We start from the raw sequence: 19939 nt of genomic DNA on the forward strand, positions 1-19939 counted from the left end.
AACCCCTCACACCAGCCAGACGATGCAGGGGCGCCCTCTGGTGGTGACCCTCAGAAAACCCTCCCGCCTCAGGCCAAGCCCTGGGCCTGTGGGAGGCAGGGCCACCTGGCGGCCAGCAGGCTGCAGACTCAGGAAGCACAAAGAGTACGAGGCACAAAGAGACGGACAGCGGTTCTCCGAGAACCTGAACACCCGCGCGGCGGGCGCGCGGAGGCCGGGAGCTTACAGCAGAAGCGGTGCCCCAGGGAGGGAGGCTCCCTGGGACACGGAAGGGCTTCCTTCCACCCGCCTGGGACTCAGTAAGTAGCAGGTCAGCGGAAACCCAACCCCAGCGAGGCACGTCCGAAGCCCAACCTGAGGGGCTCAAACGACAGGATGGGGGACAGAGGGGGACCCTGAGGCTAAGCCTCCCCCACCCCCCAGGAAGACTGACGCAGTCTCGCGGAGAGCAGCGGGGTAAGAGGGCGGCAGATTCTAGGGAAGGGGGTGCGTCGATATTAAATATGTCATAAATATGGGAGGCTGGGGCGGGCTAATACTGCACGGACAGGTTGGGGTCACATTCCTCTTGTCCGGCCGGGGACCGGGGCCTCGGCTCTGCTCCCAGCGATGCCGCTGGCCCCTGAGGTCACTGCTGCCAGTGGCCACTGGCACTGGTTGGGAGGAACCCGGCAGCGAGGGTGTCGCCTGGGATCCCCTGCAGTCTCAAAGTCCGGGGGTCGAGGGGCGCCGGTCCCGTGGCTCACTGCTTCTTGGCCTCGCTTCTGTTCTTCTGGAGTTTGGTGTGCACGACTTTGAGTGTGGTCAGGAAGTTGCCGAGGAAGAGGACAAGGAACGTAAGCGCCAACACGAACACCTGGGCGGGCGGCATGCAGAGAAGGGGGTGCCCAGGGCAGGGAAGGCGAGGCAGAGAGCACAAGAGAAAGAAGGCAAAGGCCGCGCCGGCTTGGGTCAGCTCTCCTTGCTGAAATGCCCCCCGCGCCCCCCGGGAGCTCAGAACCCCCTTGGCACAAGCTACCTGCGAACTGCAGCGTTTGCCAGCAGAAGGCAGAGATCTGGGCTAACTGGGTGAAGGGTGTGAGTCCTACGGGGTCAGGCAGAGTCCTGGGGGGCTCCTCCCGCGGCCCCCCTCCTAGCGCGAACCTCCTTGGGTTTCTCAGACCACTGAGGGGCTCCCTGGTCTCCCGAATTCCCTCCCACGGTCTCCCAGGCCCCAGTTGCAGCGAGCTCTGGACTGCAGGGCCCTACAGGGCGGGCAGGGGGCAGGGGGAACTGAGGAGGAAGGAATTCTCCCCAAGCGGCCCCAACCTTCCTCACGAAACCCCCAACCAATGCGCACACACGCTCCACACACACACCACAAAACACACACACACACACACACACACACACACACACACAAACACCATACCTGCCATTCTCTGCATTCCTCGTGGCTGGAGAGCTCAAATAACGTGATGGCATTGTAGAGCTGCCAGAACTGCAGAGGGGAGACAGGCACTGCTCAGCCCACCGGAGTCCCCTGGAGACCCACGTGGGAAAGCCCAGGGAGAGCACCAAGCCCCCCAGCTTCTGCTGTCCACTGCCCTTGAGACACTGACAGCCCCCCCAAAATGAAACTGGGGCACCCCGCCTGGGGTTGGGCGTGCTGGTGCCGAGGGCCCATTCCGGCTCTTGCCTTTGGCATCCCTGGACACTGGGGCCGTCGCAGCCCCAGGACCCCGTGGGGCCCAGCTAGGGGATGGCTGGTGAGAGAGGGAGAGCCCTGAAGACCTTCTGTTCCCGGGAGGTCTGCCCAGTGTAGGGGATACCCACAAACTCCAGGGGGACTCACGTGGCCACAGAACAGGAAGGGCAGAAGGAAGGTGAGGCCTCGCCACATCCAGGACTGAAATCCTTCTGTGGGGAGGAAGGAGGGAGCGAAGGGCCCGTGTGAGGTGGCCCAGGCAGGCCAGTCACTCTGAGATTAGCCAGGTTCAAACGCACGGATGGGGGAGGGGCACAGCCCTCACCTCCTCCAGGTGGGTGAGCGCTCACTAGGAAAGTAACCCAGGAAAAAACATGCAGAACACCTGCCACCAGGCCTGACTGCCCTCACGCCTCAAGTCACCATGAACCAAGTGGGCTGACAACTCTTACAGAACACTGATGTACCGGCACTAGCTTTCTAATAATTTCTTTAATTTGCACGGGATTTTGCATTTTATAATTGGCTTTTGCATGCATCACTTCAATCGAGTCTTGATGAAATAGAGCCTACTGTGCAGAGTAATTCGATGGAAATGACCATCTTAAAAGATAGAAGATTTTTATTAACCACACTTTCCCCTGAAAGTTTAGATGAGGAGTCTCCGATGTTTCCTAATGGGGCGCCCACCTTGCTGAGTGAAAGTTAAGCACACATAAGTTGCATAAGTGTAAAAACACTAGACTAAGATTATGCACATCACAAAACACAGACAAAAAGTATCCATTTAAAAAGAAGCTAGAGGCCAGCATCCAGGGCCTGGCCCACAGCTGGTCTCGCACTTGTCAGCTGACATGGAATCCCACGACGAATTATGAAAAGCAACTGTGTTAGTGTATATATGTCAAACCAAAGGAAAAAAAAGAAAAGCAACTGGGGTGAGGTCGGCAGACTGGCTTTGCGTGTGGCAGGTCTTGTCAGGTTCTTACTGGCACCTGTTCCCAGTGAGGAGTGCAGGGCGAGGTCTGGGGGAGCAGGGAGGGCCGGTGCTTGCCCCTCCACCCCCCAGGCTAGGCTACTCACCCACCGTGAGGTCCAGGTGATTCCTCTCCCCTAGGGCCCGCAGCCGGTAGAGGCAGCCCCTCTGGTAATAATATTGCAGGAACTGGACACAGCCTGCAGGGGGAGCACAGCGCCCAGCTCAGGGACTGGAAGACCCAGCGACACCTCCACTGCAGGCTGGCAGGTCTCCATTGCCCAGAGGGTACAACCTCCTCCCACCCCCAAAACACACACACACACACACACACACACACACACACACAGGTCTCAACCTGCTTTTATTCCTTCAAAGAGAGCTCAGGTTATCTGAGACTGCAACTAAGCCCCAACTAGGCTAGAAGCTTCTGGAGCTTTCCTAGGCCTGCAGCTAGCACTCATCAGATGCTCGCTGGAATGGAGGCACCACGCTGGGAGCTGTGTGCTCCCAGCGCCAAGACATAAAAGAGACAGGGCCATACAATGGGGTACTTTGTAGTCACTAAAAATTAAGGAGGCAGAGTTCCGTGTTGACGTGGAAAAATACCCACGATAATTGTTAATAGAATATAAACTAGGTTATAAACAAAGCTGTGTAGAGGGATCCCATGTTTGTAGACTATACATAATGCAGTATATGTGTGTATATATATATATTTATGAATAAAAATGTTTGAATGGACAAAGATCGATTAACACCCTAAGGGTGGAATTATTATATGTAATTTTCCTTCTTGGCTTATGTTTGTATTTGCCTGTAAGCAGGGTTTTATTTAAAAATTAAATTGTATTTTTTGAATAGGTAATATGCACTTGGCATCAAATTTAAGGGGAACAAACAGTAAAGAGAGTAAAACTCTCTCCCTGTCCCCCAACCACCCAATTTCTGCTTCTCAGAGGTAACCCCTCGTTGTATATAAATCCAGAGCTATTCTTAAATGAGAAAAAGAACATAAATTTCCATTTTGAGGAAAACAGAGTTAGTGCCCCCAACACCCCTCAGTTCCTGAAGGGTACAATTGGTCCAGTTCTGATCCAGGGAAGAAAAAGGCAGTGGCTGGAGATCCAGGGCGTGGGTGTGGGTCAGACATTGCTCTCTTAAGGCCAGGGGCTGGGCGGTAGGATGGAGTTGATGGGGGGTGGATGGCTCCTTCTGGATTTCTGGGACCCTCCCCTGTCCCTGGCCGACCAGGGACTTCCCCCAGTCTCACCTCCCTTCCACACAAGACACACCCTTCACAAAACAGACTCCATCGGTGAAAGCCACACCAAACCTCCTCCCCTGAATCCAAGCAAGAGACACTCACTCTGAAAAATGGAGAACGCTAAAAACTGATCGCGAAACTTCTGATAAATTAGTCCATTAGGCCTGCAGAGAAGTGGGGGAAAAGCAAAGATGAGCCCCCGCTCTGAAATCATTTGTTCATCCCCACCCCATCTCTGTTCCAACCAGAAGAGAAAAGAAGATTTAAAACCCAATTCTACCTTCTTTATTGCCATGTCCCTGGGGCTGGACCAGGTAATTTCCATCACTGCTTTAATCCATTCTACAACCAGGGGAGTGCAAGTAGGCATCTTGAAGCCTAAATTCCCACCGATTCCCCCTAACCCTCCATCAGTCACAGCCTCGTCCCTGTGCTTGTTCTGTCCAGACTCGCTCGCTGTCACCCCGGCCAGGAGGCAGACAGGATGCTCCTCGGAGAAGTCCCCAGCCGACTTGGGGTGTCCCTGCAGCCCCGTCGTAAGCTCACGCTTTACATCATGGCCCAGATGTCAGGCCATAAGGCCCCTGCATCTGGACCCCTCAGCCACCACCAGTGCTCAATTCACTGGCTCCTTGGGGAGAGTGAGCAGAGGCCCTGGGGCACAGCGGGGGACACTCACCAGGTCAGCATCACTCCAGACAGGAACGTGGACACGTAGTGGTGAGACACCCACCAGCCTTTGATTCTTAAAAGAAGAGAAGGAAAAGGAGCTCAGGCCGGGAGAGAAACGCAAGTGTCTCCCTGCTTCCCAGCCTGTGTCTGCGGGCGGTGGGGGGGGGGGGGTGCCCTGTGACCCAGAGACAGCTCCTTGGAGGAAGAAACGTATCCAAGCCAGGACTTCTCTCTTTCTGTCCAACGAGATGCAGAATCACACAGAGACCCAGAGAGGCACTTGGGCCTCCAGCAGCTTCCCACTACCCTCAGAACACATCCCTAACCTCCTCATGACCCCAAGCCCCGCCTCCCCATCCCCCCTCCCCCCACCCTAAGAGGCTCCAAGCATCCTTTTCTTTGAATCTGCCAGGCCCATTGCTACCTCGAGGCCTATTATGGGCTGAATTGTGTCCCCCCCCCCCAAATTCCTACGTTGAAGTCCTAACCCCAGTACCTTAAAATGTGAGTATATTTGGAGACAGGGCCTTTAAAGAGGTAATTAAGGTTAAATGAGGTCATAAGGGTGGGGCCCTAATCCAACAGGGCTGGTGTCCTTAGAAGCAGAGGAAGAGACACCAGGGGTGTGCCTGCTCACAGAGCAAAGGCCATGTGAAGACGCAGTGGCCGTCTGCAAGCCAAGGAGTGGCCTCAGGAGAAACCAATCCTGCTGGCACCTTGATCTTGACTTCTAGCCTCCAGAGTCGTGAGAAAATAAATTTTTGTTGTTCCAAGTCCCTTAGTCTGTAGTATCTTTTCATGGCAGCCCAAGCAGACTAACAAAGTCTTCGAACTTGCTGTCCTCTCCGCTCCAAGACCTTGGCCTGCCTGGCTCCTGGTCCAAGTTCAAATTTCGGACCAACTGTCACCTCCTCCAAGAGGCCTTCCCTGACCACCTTATCTAAAACAGCTAGACAGGGGCAGAACAGGAATAAAGATGCAGACGTAGAGAATGGACTTGAGGACACGGGGAGGGGGAAGGTTAAGCTGGGACGAAGTGAGAGAGTAGCATTGACATATATACACTACCGAATGTAAAATCGATAGCTAGTGGGAAGCAGCCGTATAGCACAGGGAGATCAGCTAGGTGGTTTGTGACCACCTAGAGGGGTGGGATAGGGAGGGTGGGAGGGAGACGCAAGAAGGAGGGGATATGGGGAATATGTATATGTATGGCTGATTCACTCTGTTATAAAGCAGAAACTAACACACCATTGTAAAGCAATTATACTCCAATAAAGATGTTAAAAATAAATAAATAAAACAGCTAGACGGCCCCGATCTGTAACACACTACCCTGCTTCATTTTCTTCATGGTGCTCACGCTATCTGAAATTATTTTCTTCTCATTTGTTTCCTGAACACCGTTCCCTGCTCAAAAAGAGCAGGGATTTTGTCTGTTCATCTGTGACACCTGGCTCAGAGCAGGTGCTCAGTAAGCGTGTTGAATAAACACATAACACTCGCGCACGTTTATGCAGAGCTGTAGCTACCTACGTTACCCCACACAGATGCAGAAAGACAACGGGCTGTACACGGTGCATCTCGCACCATCCCCGACGCAGCTTCTCTCTGGGAGCCCCATGCCCTAGGCTCATCTGCTCCTCCGTCTACAGCAGGCCCTCGCCCCAGTCAGTCCAGAAGCTGTGGGAACCGTGCCGTCAGAGCCCAGCGGTCCCCCAGCTCAGGGCTCTCACTCCACAGCAGGACAGGGAGCCTGGCTGTCACCCGCTCCGCAGTGTCACAGGCAGCCCTTAGCCTTCGAAGTCCCCGAGTGTGTTTCAGGCCCCTGCTGGGCTCCCCGGCCCCTCTCCAGGAGCTCAGTTATCGGAACATGGTGTGGCAGCAATCTGCCCTGTCAAACGCACCCTGGGATGCCAGGAATTGGGACCCCCCGAGGCACCCACGTGGGAGTAGCACTCAACCTTTGTCTTTCCAGAACTCTCTCGGGAGAGAACTGGAGTGCAGCCAAGTGGGGAGATGGGTTCCAGGGCGCTCCTGCTCACCAAACGGTGGCACCTGAGGGTCTGCTGGTTTGGGGGACGAGCTGCTGGATTAGACTTTTCTTTGGAACTAAAATCATCCTGCAACTTGCTTTCTTGTCTCGACTCCCAGGCAGCTATCTGTGGACCTGTCACTGACTTCTTAAATGCGACACGACATTTCAGGATGTGGCTCTGCCGTTCCTGAAATGTTGCCATCATGCTCCATGATGCCACGACACACTGTGGAAGCCCCCCGTGCGATGACGCTGTTTCTCCACGGCAGCTACCAGGAAGTACGCAGGATGGCTGGGTCGGTGGGCACGTGCGTGGTTACTTCTCAAATTACCCTCCAAAACGGCTATCCCCATTTACACTCCCATCCCCAGTAGAGCCTATCGAGCTCCCCAAACCCTCACCAATGCTGGATACCCAGTTTTAAAATTTCTCCCAGTCTTATTATGTGACGATTGGTGTGTCATGGAGGCTTTAATCTGCATTGTTCTCATAAGTGGATCTCACTGCTCTTAAAACCTTCCAACTCGAACACAGACATCATAAAAGCAGGAACAGCATCTTACCCCCGTCTCCTCTTTGCAGCCCTTCAACAGTTCTGGCCATTAAAATAAAAAGAAAGAAAGAAATGAAAGGGACCTCCCTGGCGGTCCAGTGGTTAAGACTCTGTGCTTCCAATGCAGGGGGCGTGGGTTCGATCCCTAGTCAAGGAACTAAGATCCCACATGCTGCAGGGTGTGGCCAAAAAAAAAAAAAAAAAAAAAGAAGTTCTGGCCATAAATTGGGGGTTAAGGCAATGGCCTGTGGATGCTTGAGGAGTTGTGCTGAGGAGCAAGGTTTTAGGTGGCTCTTTATTCCCAGCACTAACAGCATCAGGTAAACAGTAGGTACTCAAGAAATGTTGAAATGAAAACAGTGATGTCCAGGAGGTGCAGCTGGTCTAGATGCCACCAGCACAGAGGTGACAGGAGACTGATGCAGGTGCCACGGGAGTTCACGGGACAGGATGAGACATCCGTCCACTTGTTTGTTCCCAGTCTCCCCTTCCCTGTGTCCCTGTCTTGCCCGTCAAGAGTCTACAAGGACCCCTGGCTCTAATTTTCTGACTGAAAACACAGCTGGCCCCATCCTTAGACTTTCAGCTTGAAGAGCTACCAAGAAGTTTCTGCAAGCCCTGGAGGCCTGGCAAGCCCCACTGTCCTTTGTCCTACCCCGCAAAGGTCCCTTGAGAAATGCCCTCTCTCTGTACAGGAACGGCTGGAGGCAGACACAGGCTCTGGGCAACAAGCTTGGCTGAGCAGCAGCTTTTAATTTCACAGCTCACTGTGCCCAAAGCCCAGCGCTGACAGATGCCACCAATAAACACAGCTCAGCGGCACTGGGAGAGGCTAAAAATGGCCTCTTCCCCAGCGTGCATTCACCAGCCCCATCGTCCATCTGCACACCCCAGGGTTCTGGGCTGGTTTCGTTCACATGTGTGTGTCTGTGTAACAGTTTTACTGTGATGTCGTTCAGACACTGTACAGTTCACCCATCTGAAGTATACAACTCGGTGGTTTTCAGTATATTCAGAGAATTGTGCAAACATGACCATCAGTTTTAGGACATTTTGTATCACCCCAGACAGAAAGCTGCACCCGTTAGCAGTCACCCTCTGGGCCCGTTCTGCCACAGAAACGAAGCCTGCAGGAGCTTGTGGGCTTTTTAAATGAGCAGACAGTAGATGCCCCAGGAAGGGTGGCACACTGCATGGCCAGCATGTAGGGACAGCATGTCCTGGTATCTGGGGATTGTGCCCGGAGAGCTCCCTTCAGGGCACGTCAGCCATGTTTGCATGTGTGCATAAGACCTGGGCACCAGTCACTATTCAACCCCTGGCTGGCTTTGAGCTTCGGGTCAATCTGGGCGGCTGGGGGAATGGCTTCTACACGGAGGCACCCTCTTGCCCCTGCCACCCCTACACCTCTGTATCCTAGGAAAGGCCCTTATAAAAACCCATCAGATCTAGGCATTGGTGGGTTGGCTTGCCAGAAAAGCCAGCGTGATTCCTGATTCATTATTCATTCTGGCCCGGAACTAGGGCAGAGGACATCTGTTTTGCCTGCCTGTCAATCACTCCCTATTCTGGTTCTCCCCCTTATCGTTCCTTCGGGGAATCACCTCACCCCCACACTCAGTCTGGGTGGCTCAGTGGAGCTAAGATAACTGGGCACATCACCCAGAGCCAGCCAATCAGGGCTCCGCATCCCTCCAGCCACAGTGATTGGGGCAGGGATGAGCATGTGACCTGCACCTAGCCAACTGGAAGTCTGTCTCAAGATCACCCCTAGGCCAGTAGAGGAAAGATGCTCTTTCCTCTCGGACTGCTGATCTGGTAGAATGCTGGCCTGGGCTGCTGGGAGCCAGTGAAGGAGATAACAGAATAAGGAGAAGGAGGGGGGCTGTTACATTGTTTGAGCCCTTCTGACCTCCCTGAACTATTCATATGCTCCCATAAATACCCCTCATGTTTACTCCTATCAGGTGGTTTTCTGTCATTTGCAAAATCTGCAAGGGAGGCTGACTTGCTTATTACACTAATTGAGCTAATGAGCTACATCTCACATGGGCAGCATCAGACACAAACCAAGGGTGGCTCCAGCCCACGATGGGGGGCATCCTCCCCACACCCCACCTCTCCAGGCCTTCTTCCCCCAATACACCCCTAATTCAGGTCTCAGATGCAACTGGGAACAGGACGAAAAAGGCCCCGTCAGGCCAAAACTTGGGCAGCAGGCCTCCAGGAAACCCATATGGCTCAGTTCCAGCTGTCTTTCGAACACAGGTATGGCCCCAATGACCTTCCCCTCATTGCAGAGCTTGGGTTCAATTCATTTCTACATAGACCCTGGGGTGTTTACTGGGTATCGACTGTGAGCTCCAGAGCTAGCCCTGAGACGCTTCAGAAATAAGAAAGGTAGTATTCATACCAATCCGGACCCACTCCCTCTTCCTCACTGTGCTTTCTTGAAAGGGTTTCTTAGCTATTCCCTAATAAGTGCCAAGTGTGAGGGGAAACCTCACAGGCATCTCCCTTGCCCGCCCCCAGGAGAGGAATCAGCTCTGAGAAGGAGCTGGGGGAGGATGGAGGCTAAATACCCAACAGATGTTGAGGATGAGTCACAAGTTTTAATCACCCAGATTCCATCCACCTGCCATGCCTCCCTCCCCCACAAATTGGCCACAACTCCCACAGTCATTCCAGAAAACGAGACACCTTTACGGGCCCACCCCACTCATTCCACACTCCCACCACCAACACATCTGTTGTCCCATCAGAGCACAAGCCCTAGGGAGGCCCCAGAAAAGGCCCCATTAAAGTGTCAGGAAAGTGAGGGGGCTTTGGAACCCCACTTTCCCCCTTCAGCCCTCCTCCCTGTTTTCTGGGTGTGCCCCACACTTGCAGGCACCTCCACTCAGTCCTGCTCCCTCCTCTCGGGGACCACCCCCCCCAACCACATCCACAGAAAAAAGTGACCAGGATAACTCTTACTAAAGTGTTAGTGACTGTTAGAGATGGAGCGTGTCCCTGAACACTCTTAATATGAGCCCAGCAGGAGGAGGGAACTCCGAGGCCGACAGCAAGCCCAGGGATGCACAAAGAGAATTAGTAACAAGAAAGCCTGGCCCATTGTCCTGGGCCCATTTCCCCACTATGTACTACTCTGAGTCCCCTCCGACCCCGCCCAAAAGCTGTAAGACACTATTCACTAAAATTAAGGAAAACTACAAATGTTATTTATTTGGTAAGGTTTTCTACTTCAGTGTTTCCCAAAGCGTGGGGCATGTACCACCAAGTTTTAGATGGTACCTGGGTGTAACACTAGATGATACTGAATCACGTGGTGAGAAGTCATGTTTTCTGTTCTTTCCATTCTCCTGATTAAGCCAAGGAGAGAGTCTCAGTTAAATGCTAGAACACCTTTAATGCCTCTTGAGATCTGCTCATCTCCCTTTTTACACACATACACACGCTGAAGAGAAATAGCAGGCCTCAGGAAGGAAGATTACTGACTTCAATAAATTAGACAATGAAAATGAAAATCTAATTTTACACTATTTCCTCTTTCCTGCAATTGATGCTGCTTTTCCACGTATGGTGGTGAAATAGTTTCCTTTTAAAATTAATGTTTATTTACGTAGAAAAAAAAAGGAAGGATGGATTTAAAACGTGAGAAAATTATCATCCAGGTGATATTGGACATGGTAAAAATGGTGTGCATGGGACAAGAATGAATGCAGTTTGAGAAACACTGATCTTTTCTAAAGGGCTACATGCTACAGGGCTGCATACCTAAGAACTGCTGTTCCCCTGGTCCTTACCTCTTGGCTCTACGTTCAGGGTAAGGCCCGGCAGGGCAGGGATATGCTATAAGAGACCACTGGGCAGAGAAGTAAGATGGTGGCAAATTATTTGGGGGTTTGGCAAACACCCCAATCTTAAACACACAGCTCCTGGCCGTTCCTTACCAGCCCCCAGGAAGGAGGAAGTGGGGAGGGGTGGGAGGTTGTTACTTTTTGTTTCAGGAAAAACAGGGACAAGAATGGTGTGCAGACGTTCAAATGGACACCCCCAAAAGGCATCCGACCTATGGAAAATGGGTTCTGCAAGTGGCAAGTCGTGGATCTTAACTCAGTCCCGAGACTCTCATTGCCCTGTGAGAGGACCATCCACTTTTCTCACCAGAATCCATTCAACCTTCTGGTGACAGTACCCTGATTTTCCTCTGCGAAACCATTCCTCTCCTGACACTCAGCTTCTAGGCTTTCATTGACAGCCCTGGGGGTGGGCACAAGGCTCACAACCAGCCAATCAGAGCGGCACATTCTCTGGCCACAGCGATTGGTTCAGAGATGGGCACGTGATCAGTGAGTGCCAGTAGGACCCAGTGAGACTCTTGGAAGAGAGGAACGTGCCCTATTTTGCTGGGAATGCTAGAAATAAAGATGTGAGCCTGGAGCTGCTGGGGGCTCCTACCTGGAATCTGAGAATAAAAACAGCACAGTAGAAGGCATAGGTGAGAGGCAGAGAGACACTGGGTCCTGATGACATTGTCTGAACACCTGGATTAAGCCTTACCTGAAGTCAGTGCCAATGGACCCATTCCTTGATATGAGAATATAAATTTCCTACTTGAGTCAGGGTTTCTTGTAAGCAAGAGACTGAGCACAGCAAATGGGGTGCAGCAGCCGATACCGTTTTCCTCCTCCCTGGGTCTGAACGGTCATGAATACCCCACCCCCACAAGGAGGAAGGGAACGCAAGGCGAGGTTGACAGCCCTCACCTCCATGACAGATTTCCCTTTGGCTCCCCCATACCCGCCACAAAGCTGGGCCCCCAATTACCTCGAGCCGTTGCTGATGAGAATACTCTCCCGAATCGTCAGGGTGCAGTAATACCATACCAGCAGGAAGTTAAAGACTTCGTCTGTCACCCTGGCATAGAGAAACAGCGCCCGGGAGGGGGGGGGGGGCAGGCATGAGAACCAGGGACGGCTGTCCCCGCCACCACAGCTGGACAGCAAACCAGGATGAGAACCGCCCACAGAGGCATGCCTCCAGAAATCCCCAGTGACCCCGGGAAGGCGGCGGCGTGTCTTCTCTCCACCTAGAATGCCCATCCCCCCGCTCACCTTTCTACATGAATCCTACCCGCCCTTAAGGCCCTAGCTGAGGTTTCCCCTCCTTCCTTGACCGCTCAGCCCACGACAACCTGTTTCCCTTCTAAATTTGACATCTGTCTGATATGCAATTTCTGGTGGGATGACAAGAGAAGGACTTGAAGCAGGAAACCTAATTTGCAATTTTAAACTGTCTGCAGTGTAAACTCCTTCCATCCCCTTCGACCGTCTGTAAACTTTGCTGCACATACAAAAAGATGAACTTAAGAACTCCCTGGGATTCCCTCGTGGTACAGTGGTTAAGAATCCTTCTGCCAATGCAGGGGACACGGGTTCGAGCCCTGGTCCGGGAAGATCCCACGTGCTGCGGAGCAACAAAGCCCGTGCGCCACAACTACTGAACCCGCGTGCTGCAACTACTGAAGCTCGCGTGCCTAGAGCCCGTGCTCCGCAACGAGAAGCCACTGACCGCAATGAGAAGCCTGCGCACCGCAACAAAGAGTAGCCCCCGCTCGCCGCAACTAGAGAAAGCCCGCGCGCAGCAATGAAGACCCAACACAGCCAAAAATAAAATAAATTAATTAAAAACCCCCCCTGCCTCCTCTACAGTGGGCAGAACAGGCCTTAAAGGCAGGCAGAACATGGCAGCTAGAGTCGTGCTGTGCCCTGGTCAGAGGGGTGAGCCTTAGACACGCTGTGCATGACCTTGACTGGCCTCAACTTTGCCATCTGTACAATGGGAAGGTTGACCCCCTCCATGAGCATTCCTGGGTGAAGGATCCTGGGACAGAGCCAGCAACAGACAGCCCCTCAGAGGGCTCCCCCGCCACTGGCTCTCTCTGACGGGCCCTCGATAAAGACTCTATCTTTGACCCCAACAGGAAGCAGCTCTGTACCTCCTGGTGTCACACAGATCCATTTGTCGTGGGAACAGAAATGACTGCATGGGGAGGGAGAACACCCCCGATCTCCTCCATTCTATCCCTGAACTGCGAGATCCTTTTCCCCAACTACAAAGGCCCTGGGAGGGAAATAGGAGGATACAACTTTAACAATAATAAAAGACGTTGGGAGATGTCTGGGAGAGTCTGTGAGAATGAAAATGAGAGACTCCTAATTACTTAAATGTGTAAAGTCCCCAAAGAAGAGATGACAGTTGAGTAGGGCCTTGAAGGTTAAATATACGGAAATGTGCTTTCATTAGTGTTGATAATAACTAAATTTGACCTGTTGAAATGGATACTTGTACCTATTATGCTCACTTATATTGTTCCACTTTTTATTTATTATTTACTTATTTGTTATCTTTTGGCCACGCCGTGTGAGGCATGTGGGATCTTAATTCCCCGACCAGGGATCGAACCTGCGTGCCCTGCATTGGAAGTGTGGAGTCCTAACCACTGGACCGCCAGGGAAGTCCCATGCTCCGCTTTTTATTTTGTAGACAATTATAGCACAAATGCTACATATTGCATAAATGTGTATATTAAAATACCTGTTTAAATCTTAGACCAAATAATCAATTTGATATACTAAATGCTATCTTTAAAAAAGACATTGGAAGGTGTCTTTTAAGCTATGTGACCCTGTTTCATGGTCACAGATGACAGACTCTCAGCCCCGCTGAACCACTGCCTGCAGAGGTAGTCTCGGGAGGGTCAGGAACAGACTCTGGAGACACGGGGCCTGAGTTCCAATCCAGACTCTGCCTCTTCCCAGCTGTGGGACCAAGGACAAGTCAGTGATTCTCCTGTGCCGTCACCTCCCCATCTGTAAAGTGGGGAGAGTCACAGCACCTCCCGGGTAAGCTGCTGTGAGCAGCAGCTGAATTTAGAGCAGTGCCTGCAGCCTAGGAAGAGCCATGGGTGTCCCCTGTCATAATAATTTGGGAAGCACCACAGAGCGCCCAGAGTCCAAGAAATGAGTCTCATATGTCTAACTCTGAGGAAATCAAAGGCCTACTTGACTTGAACAGGAAACGGGGGAGTGAAGACGGCCCCCCACTGCAGAGGGTCACTTAGATATCTCCAGACAGGAGGCAGCCCCAGAAGCGAGCGGTGGGGTTACCAGCATAGTTTCCACTGGTCCCTTCCTATATCAGTAAAGAGAGGAGTGAAAATAGTTTTATGGCCCTGGCACGTTAGGGACATGCTTGAGGTGCTGGTCTCAGTCTGCCCTGCCAAAGTGTTTGAGTTTCCTGTTGCTGCTGTAACAAATGAGCACATACTTAGTGGCTTAAAGGAACACATTTATTCTATTACAGTCCTGGAGGTCAGAGTCTGAAATAGGTCATCAGGCCAGAGCCATGTTCCTTCTGGAGGTTCCAGGAGAGAATCCACTTCCTTGCCTTTTCCAGCTTCCAGAGGCCGCCCGCATTCCCTGTCTCATGGCCTCACGTCACTCTGACCTCTGCTTCTGTCATCACATCTCCGACTCTGACCCTGCTACCTCCCACTTATTAGGACCCTTGTGATTACACTGGGTTGCCTGGATAATTCAGGATAATCTCCCCATCTCAAGATTCTTAACTGAATTATCTGCAGAGATCTTCTGCCAGGTAAGGTCACGCGTTCGCAGGTTCTGAGGACTGGAACATGCACATCTTTGGGGACCATTATTCAGCCTGACACACTAGGCGAGCACTAACTACTGGGAACTTGCAACGTTGCAGGCATTTTACGTGGACGATCTCTCTGGACCCTTGAACAACCCCACAGGGCTGGCTCTCATGGCAGGTGCACGTACCCCACCCATTCCCATCTGCATAGCTTCCAACAGCTGGAACGTGCAACTCCTGGTGCGCCTAGGGGCTTTCTCAGGCCACCAGAGCTCACCCTGCCGGTGCCAGAGGCAGATCAGGAGGGCAGGGGGATTAACACTCTCTGGGAGTCAATCCTTCCTAGACTGACAGCAGTCAGAGGATAAATACCACCTGCTCCCTCGCCCCTCGGGTGGGATAACTGAGACACATCCTTCGCTGTCCCACAGTTCCCCAGCAGCACTGAACTCCAGGTGCCCACAGGATAACCCTTCCTTGTCTCACTTCCATTCCCCTACCAGTGTTTCCTAGGATCACCTCCCAAATAAACTATGGGCACTCAAATACTTGTCTTGTCTTGTGGGGGTGGTTTCTTCTGGGGGAACCCAAACTAAGACAGTACTACTTCCCATTTTACAGATGAGGAAACTGAGGTTCAGAGATGAGCTGCCCATCCAGGCCCCCTCGCCTGCCCTATTTTTAACCCACAGAAGGCGTAGTGGGCTAAACAGTGTCCCCCCCGCAAATTCATATCCACCCAGAACCTCAGAATATGACCTTATTGGGAAATAGGATCTTTGTAAATGTAATTTAGTTAAGATGAGGTCATACTGGGTTACTTTTTTTTTTTGGCCATGCCGCATGGCTTGCAGGATCTTAGTTCCCCGACCAGAGATTGAACCCGGGCCCTTAGCAGTGAAAGCGTGTTGTCTTAACCACTGGACCGCCAGGAAATTCCCGAGGTCATACCGGGTTAGGGTGAGCCCTAAATCCAATCACTGTGTCCTCATTAGAAGACCATGAGAGAGACACAGGGAAGATAGCCACGTGACGACGGAGGCAGAGGCTGGAGTCAGTCTTAAACCAAGGGAACGCCAAGGACTGCCGGTCACCATCAGAAGCTGGGAGAGGCAAAGGAGGATCCTCCCCTAGAGCCTTCAGGGCGAGCACGGCCCTGTCAACCGTGATTTCAACCTTGATTTCAGCCTTCTGGCCTCCAGAACTGTGAGAAAATATATTTCTATTGTTCTAAGCCACGCAGCTTGTGGTGCCTTGTTACGACAGCCCCAGGAAATGAATACAGAAAGGGATGGGAGACATGGAAATGCCAGGCCCTCAGTGAGCCTTAGATCTCGACAACACACCACAGGTTTGTCCTTTGAGGGCCCTAGAGGCCCCAGGGCAAGGCAATCTGGTTGCACATCAAGAACTTCTACCCCTTCCAGGGGGCATGTGAGCAGGCATTACTGGCGTGAGCAGCCTTTGCCCTCCAGGGAAATGCGCCAGGCCTGAGGCAGCAGGCCGCCACGGGCCCAGGGCCTGAAAGAGCCTTTGTTTGGACACTCAAGTGGGCAGACCAGCAACTGGACTCCCAGCCAAGCGCCTGTCAGGAAATAAACCCTTGACACGTGGGCCAAATGCCCAAGCCACACTTGGGGAGAAAAGCCAGGGCCAGAGAGAGGAACGAAACCCCCGGGGCAGCGCAGCCTCAGCTCACTGGCCTCGTCCTACGCTAACAGAGCAGCCGGCACTCTCAACCACAATGCTGGGTGCCAGGCACTGGGCAGAGCCACGCACCGTGTTAACACACTGAATTGTCATGACAACCCAGGGAGGCAGGGCCTGGTGTCACCCTCGTTTTACAGATGGGGAGACTGAGGCATCCAGAGGAAGCTGCCCATGGCAACAGCCAGTAAGTTTCAAAGCCAGGATTCAAACATGGGCAGTCTGTGGTCAATCTATTTCCTTCTTTCTTTTCTTCCTTTCTTTTTATTTCCTTCCTTCCTTCCTTCCTTCCTTTCTTTCTCCCCACCCTACCCCCCACTGCCTTTCTCTTTGTAACTGAGATATAATTCACATACCATAAAATTCACCCTTTTAAAGTATACGACTCAGTGGTTTTCAGTATATTAACAGTTGTGCACCCATCACCACTATCTAATTCCAGAACATTCTCACCACTCCAAAATAAAAACCCATGTCGCCCTGAGCAGTCACTCCCCGTTTCCCCTCCCCCCAGCCCCTGACAACCACTAATCTGTTCTCTGTCTCTATGGTATCTGCCTATTCTGGACATTTCATACGAATGGGTTCATATAGTAAGTGACCTTTCGCATCTGGCTTCTTTCACTCAGCATCATGTATTCAAGATTCATCCATGTTATAGCATGTGTCGGTACTTCATTCCTTTTTGTGGCCAAATAGTATTACATTGTATGGGTGGACCACTTGGGCTCTTTCTCAACTACTACGTTAAAAGGTCGCTTCAGCAGCCGTTTAGTAGATACTTTTTGGGCAGATAGGACGGCTATTTCCCATAAGAAATGGTCCTTCCTGGGCTTCCCTGGTGGCACAGTGGTTAAGAATCCGCCTGCCAATGCAGGGGACACGGGTTCGAGCCCTGGTCCTGGAAGATCCCACATGCCGCGGAGCAACTAAACCCGTGCGCCACAACTACTGAGCCTGTGCTCTAGAGCCCACGTACCACAACTACTGAGCCCATGTGCTGCAACTACTGAAGCCTGTGTGCCTAGAGCCCATGTGCCGCAACAAGAGAAGCCACCGCAATGAGAAGCCCGCGCACCACAACAAAGAGTAGCCCCCGCTCGCCGCAACTAAAGAAAGCCCGCGCGCAGCAACGAAGACCCAACGCAGCCAAAAATAAATATATTTAATTTTTTAAAAAATGGAAGAAAAAAAAAGCAATGAATGGTCCTTCTTTACCCTACACCTTATCACACCAAATGCTGTAGATGCAGGAGAGACCTTGGATCCCTCTCTCATGGCCCTCTCCTCACCCCTGTATGCCCACACACACACACCACCACACCCCATCACCTGTAGTGAAGGACAAATCGACATGCCACAGCACCCAGGAGCAGGATGATGGTCAGGTAGAGCTTGAACTTCTCATACTCATCCTTGTAGGCAAATCTGCAGAGACAGACACCCCCAGGAAAGGTCACATAACTATAGCCCACCTGGGGGAAGGACCCTGACCCCATCAGATCTTGACCTGCTGATCACACTAAGGGAGAGACTTTGAATTAACGGTGATGATTAATTAGGGAAAGAGGGCCAGTGTGCAAAGCTTCCATGTCCCTGGACTCCTGGTTTAAGGTTCCAAGCCTGTGATGGGCAGAAAGCAGAGATAGGGTCTCCTCCCCCAACCAGCTACTTCAGTGGAAAAGCCACGGCTCCATTTCCCCTGGTAACTGATGGATTTTGGGTGGACAGGACTGGACTGCCTACCTCCCAGGAGGAATGTGTGTAACAAGGCGTGGAACGGAGCAGGGGCCATTTCTCATGGGAAAGTGGCAGTCCTGTCCACCCCAGGTATTGACTCTGTGAAAGGAAGGAAGGAAACCTCCCCCAGGTGGTCTACCCACTGAAGAAGAGACCTCAGAGTCTCGTCCAAAAGACCAAAGCCAGACTCCCAACTGTGAACGTTTTTTTATTTATGCAAAAATACTAGCTTGGTCCCATTTCTCCTGAGTTGCAAGAGCAAGATGCCTGGATTCTGTAAAGCCAAGTGGAGGGTTGTCTGGGATACTTACTTGGCCTGGTTGCTGAGAAGGGTCACATTCACATTGCCGAGAACCAGATTTAAGTAGAGCCTGGAAGGAAAGACCTGTGAGGGTCACCATGTTAACAGCCCCAGGAGTGGTCCCCAACCAAAAATATCCAAGCTTAATAAGCATAGCACTGAGCACCGGATATTAGAAAATAGGGTGCTAAGCTCAGCAGTAAAAGCCTCATGTGGAGCGAGAATGAAAATGATTAAGTAGAGAACATGACAGCTGTGACATGACCTTCATGATTAACCCATTTCTCCCCATTTCAGCTGGCTTAGAGACCATATTTCCTAGCCTCCCTTGCAGCTAATGTGAGCACGTGACTAAGCTCCAGCCAATGAGGTGAAGGCATGTGTACAGTTTCTAGGTCAATTTAAAAAGGGCTCTTCCTAAGCATACAAATCTTAAGTATACAACATGATGAATTTTTATATATTTACATATCCATGTAACCAACACCCAGATCAAATAAAATGCTTCTAGCTCCAGGAGGTGCCCTCATGCCCCCTCCTGGTCAGTAAACCGCCCCTCCCCGCAAGGATGCCCACTGTTGTGTTAGCTTTCCCTGTTTCTGAACTTCACATAAATGTATACAATGTATTCTCTTTTATGTCTGGATTCTTTCCCTCAATAATAAGTCTGTGAGCTTCATCCACATTGTCTGCATCAGTGGTTCCTTCTTTCCCGTTGTGTATATTATTCTATGGAGTGGAGGTACCACAATGTAATTATTCATTCTACTGTTGGTGAACATTTGACCTGTTTTCAGTTTTTGGCTATTATGAATAGAGCTGCTGTGAATGTTTTTCTTTTTTTTTTAAAACTTGAGATATAATTCACATGCCATAGCATTCACACTTTTAAACACTTTTAAAGCATACAATTTAAGATGAATTGATAAAAAAAGATGTGAGATATATATATATATATATATATATATATATGTATGAACAATGGAATACTACTCGGTCATAAAAATGAAATGTCATTGGCAGCAACACGGAAGGACCTAGAGATTATCATACTAAGTGAAGTAAGTCAGACAGAGAAAGACAAATATCATGTGATATCACTTATATGTGGAATGTAAAATATGGTACAAATGAACTCATTTACAAAACAGAAACAGACTCACAGACATAGAAAACAAACTTATGGTTACCAAAGGGGAAGGGGTGGGAGAGGGATAAATTAGGAGTTTGGGATTAGCAGATACAAACTACTGTATATAAAATAGATAAACAATAAGGTCCTACTGTATAGCACAGGGAACTATATTCAATATCTTGTAATAAACTATAATGGAA

At 51.2% G+C, this 19939-nt stretch overlaps 1 protein-coding gene across 6 annotated transcripts in view; it reads right to left on the reverse strand.

The window, feature by feature from the left end:
- Positions 1-464: 464 nt before the first annotated feature.
- The window catches only part of TMEM120B (transmembrane protein 120B), a 45022-nt gene continuing 25547 nt past the window's right edge, over positions 465-19939 (reverse strand). The window contains exons 4-12 of one of the 6 annotated variants that reach the window (XM_089894452.1): positions 18615-18674; positions 17896-17991; positions 12025-12114; positions 4610-4675; positions 4033-4094; positions 2775-2863; positions 1835-1899; positions 1412-1480; positions 465-792 (exon numbers count right to left, since the gene is read on the reverse strand). In XM_089894452.1, the coding sequence (XP_089750578.1) occupies positions 558-792; positions 1412-1480; positions 1835-1899; positions 2775-2863; positions 4033-4094; positions 4610-4675; positions 12025-12114; positions 17896-17991; positions 18615-18674 (832 nt within the window). In that variant the 3' untranslated portion in view covers positions 465-557. Of the gene's footprint in view, positions 1900-2770; positions 2864-4032; positions 4095-4609; positions 4676-12024; positions 12115-17895; positions 17992-18614; positions 18675-19939 lie in introns of all 6 variants that reach the window. The other 5 variants (XM_089894451.1, XM_022598117.3, XM_030764366.2 and 2 more) reach the window with 5 other exon arrangements.

This window comes from Delphinapterus leucas, chromosome 14 (assembly GCF_059928025.1).
Source record: "Delphinapterus leucas isolate spDelLeu-1000000601 "Yukka" chromosome 14, BTC_Dleu_Yukka2, whole genome shotgun sequence".
In the NCBI taxonomy this organism is placed as follows: Eukaryota; Metazoa; Chordata; class Mammalia; order Artiodactyla; family Monodontidae; genus Delphinapterus; species Delphinapterus leucas.